Here is a 3,095-nt window from a genome sequence, read left to right as displayed (position 1 = left end):
AGGATCACATTCACTATCAACGGTTCCCGAATAGGACTAGCGGATCCACAAACCACCCGTTTCGACACAAAACGGGCAAATTGGACCAAATTTAGGGAAAAACTTTTCTGCCAGCTATCACCGCTCCAAAATGAGCTACAGGCCTATAGCTACATTTTAAGCTCCAATTTAAGCTTAAAGAGCTTAGAACAAATCAACGCAAAACGCAGCTATAAAGCAACCCTAGACCGTCTGGACGATATGGCGGAACGTTATACTAGCGCCATTTTATACGCTGCACACAATGCCATACCCCAAATCCAGTTAGCGCCACACGCTAAGCCTTGGTGGAACGATTCACTAAAATCACTTCAACGCGACATAAATCGGGCTAGAGAGGCCTCTAAGCGAGCGTTTTCCAGCCAATCAAATGAGCGCTATACTAGCGCCCGCAATACATACTTTCAGGCTATCAAGACAGCCAAAAAGGATCACTAGAACCAGTTTTTAGAAAAAGAGGATTCTAAATCAATTTTTAAAGCCTTAGCCTATACGAAGTCAAGGCGGTCAGAGCTAGTCCCAAATCTAAAGCTTTCTGCCACCCATTTTACAACCACATTCACTACTAAATGCGACCTCTTCCGCCAGACGCTCTTCCCTCCACCTCCCGAAACAGCTAGCCCGAAGTAGACATCATACACCGCCTCAGACCAGTGGCAATAGCCAAAGCTAGCACCAGACAAAGTAAAGCAAGCCTGTTCTAGTGAAATCAAATCCACTAGCCCCGGCCCGGACTATATTACCCAGACCATTATTACCCACGCATATTCAGCATGCCCTTCCCAGATTTCACTCCTTTTTGAGACGCTAGTAAACACTGGCTATCATCTAAAGTGCTGGCGCCAAGCGAATTGCGCTATACTACAAAAGAATAACAAGCCAGACTATAAACAGCCTAGCACGTATCAGCCGATTTCACTTCTAAATTGCCTAGGTAAAGTGAGTAAAAGGATCCTAGCTAAGCGACTAGCTTACTTAGCTGAAACCACACCAAATCTGCTGCATCCTAGCCAAATCAGTGGCCGACTTAAAAAGTCAGCTATAGACGCAGGCGCTATGCTAGCGGATTATGTCTATACAAATCAGCTACGAAACAAAATCACTAGTACGCTTCTACTAGACGTGAAAGGGGCATATAACCATATATCTAAGAACTGGCTACTTATAATTCTTAAGGATTTAGCCTTTCCTGATTTGGTTATTAAGTGGGTCTTATCCTTTATAAGCGGGCGGTCACTTAAGCTTCTATTTAACGGATAATCGGATGAAAACCAGCCTATTTAGACCGGAATCCTATAAGGAAGCCCTATTTCACCTATCCTTTTCTTAATCTATATACGAGGCCTATTTAGGTCACGTGCAGTTAAATTTATCTCTTATATAGACGATATTACTCTCTCTTTCGCATCAACTAGCCCCTGCAAAAACGTCAAGATACTGCAGCTAGTAGCTAAAGAGCTCTTTTAGCTAGCTAGTGAAAACGCAATCTAATTTGACCTGAAAAAGTCTAAACTGATTTACTTTAGCACAGGCGAACGCGCTAAGCTAGCGTCCCTTATACTCCTAGATAGGACTATAGTCCCCCTAAAGTAGATAGTTAAGTGGCTTGGTATTTACTTCAACGCCCTATTACGATTTAAGGAGCATATCACTATCCGCACTGCTAAGGCTAAGTCCGCATTCGGACGTATGTCTAGGCTGGCTAATAGCGAACAAGGGCTTAGTCCTACCGCTTTTAGATAGCTATACCTGGCTTATATTACTAGCATGTCCAACTATGCGTCACTAATTTGGTGGCAAGGTTAAGCATATGCAAAAGACCACCTATAGCACCTCTAAAATTTAGCACTACGCAAAATCCTAGGCACTTTTCGAACTAGTCCAATTCAGGCCATGGAAGTCGAAGCTAGCCTCCCACTGCCCGCAATACAACTAGATACAGCCACCCGTAAATACGCTTTCCAGCTAGCTAAGCTAAGTCCGGACTATCTAGTAAATCGCTAAATTGCCAAATCCAGCTATTCATCCGGATACGGACTTTAGACGATTGCTAGGACTATTGCACCCCTGCTTAGCGGCAAAATCGAACCTATATACCACTTCCACTTTGCCCCTTAGAACCGCTCTGTCCCCTGGGACACATGAATCGCTAAATTGCTAAAAGAGGAAACTGCCACGATACACCGCTGGCAAATACGGTCACAATTGCTAAATCAGGTGTCATACTACTCAGACGGGTCGCAAATGCCTAAAAGCACCGGAATTAGAGTGGGACTAGCGGGCTATAAATGCGCTAGTCGCCCTTTTATACGACTAGCCCGAAATATAGGTCCGCACCAAATCGTCTATAATAGAGAGCTAGAAGGCATTGCCCTAGCATTTAAAGATGCGACGAGACTAGGCCTAAATAGGGATATTCGGATATACGCAGACAACCAAGCAGCCATTTATAGGCTAGCGCGGCCTTCCGATAATCCGGGCCAAATTCACTAGTTACGCGCTATTGCAGCCGCCACTAAAATAGCCTAAAACGGATCCACGCTAGCAATAGAGTGGGTCCCCGGATACCAAGACATCAATGGAAATAAAGAGGCGGATAAACTGGCTAAATTGGGGTCCAAATCACTTCCGACCACCCAGACCGCCCTGGCTGCCCATATAAGCTATGCCTATATAGGCATAAAAATCAACCAAATCCGACGGCATGCGTGGGCGAATGCTCTAGCTAGCGGCAAAGGCCACTACTTTGACTTTTTTAACCCACGAATTCACTCTCGAATACAGCTTCCCAAAACGGCTAGATCCACTGCTAGCGCCTTTTTCCAGCTTAAGCTATAACACGGCTACTTTGGGACATACCTAAAACGATTCAATAAAACACCCACTAATTATTGCATATGCAGTCACAAGCCTGAATCACCACAGCATCTAATACTACGATGCCCCGAATATAGTGAAGAACGCAAAAGACTGAAAGATAGTGTCCCATTTAGGCTTAGCCTACGCTCCCTCTTTAAGACGAAAATCAGACGCTAGCAACTACTAACCTTCTTAGG

The 3,095-nt window shown here is 44.6% G+C and overlaps 2 protein-coding genes across 2 annotated transcripts; both read left to right on the top strand.

The window, feature by feature from the left end:
* Positions 1 to 1,806: 1,806 nt before the first annotated feature.
* LHYA1_G009211 (uncharacterized protein) lies at positions 1,807 to 2,043 on the top strand (the record flags this gene model as incomplete). The annotated part of the gene is made up of 2 exons (XM_031154115.1): positions 1,807 to 1,840; positions 1,886 to 2,043. The coding sequence occupies 2 exons, from the start codon at positions 1,807 to 1,809 to the stop codon at positions 2,041 to 2,043; spliced, it is 192 nt and encodes a 63-aa protein (XP_031000866.1).
* Positions 2,044 to 2,283: 240 nt separating this feature from the next.
* LHYA1_G009210 (uncharacterized protein) lies at positions 2,284 to 2,877 on the top strand (the record flags this gene model as incomplete). Its single annotated transcript, XM_031154114.1, has 2 exons — positions 2,284 to 2,382; positions 2,593 to 2,877. 2 exons carry the CDS (start codon positions 2,284 to 2,286, stop codon positions 2,875 to 2,877), a joined length of 384 nt encoding a protein of 127 aa, XP_031000865.1.
* Positions 2,878 to 3,095: the final 218 nt, after the last annotated feature.

The sequence above is a fragment of the Lachnellula hyalina genome (genome assembly GCF_007821495.1).
Source record: "Lachnellula hyalina strain CBS 185.66 chromosome Unknown contig00416, whole genome shotgun sequence".
NCBI classification, from domain to species: Eukaryota; Fungi; Ascomycota; class Leotiomycetes; order Helotiales; family Lachnaceae; genus Lachnellula; species Lachnellula hyalina.
The sequence above is the reverse complement of the archived record's forward strand: the minus strand, read 5'-3'. Positions and strand labels throughout refer to the sequence as shown.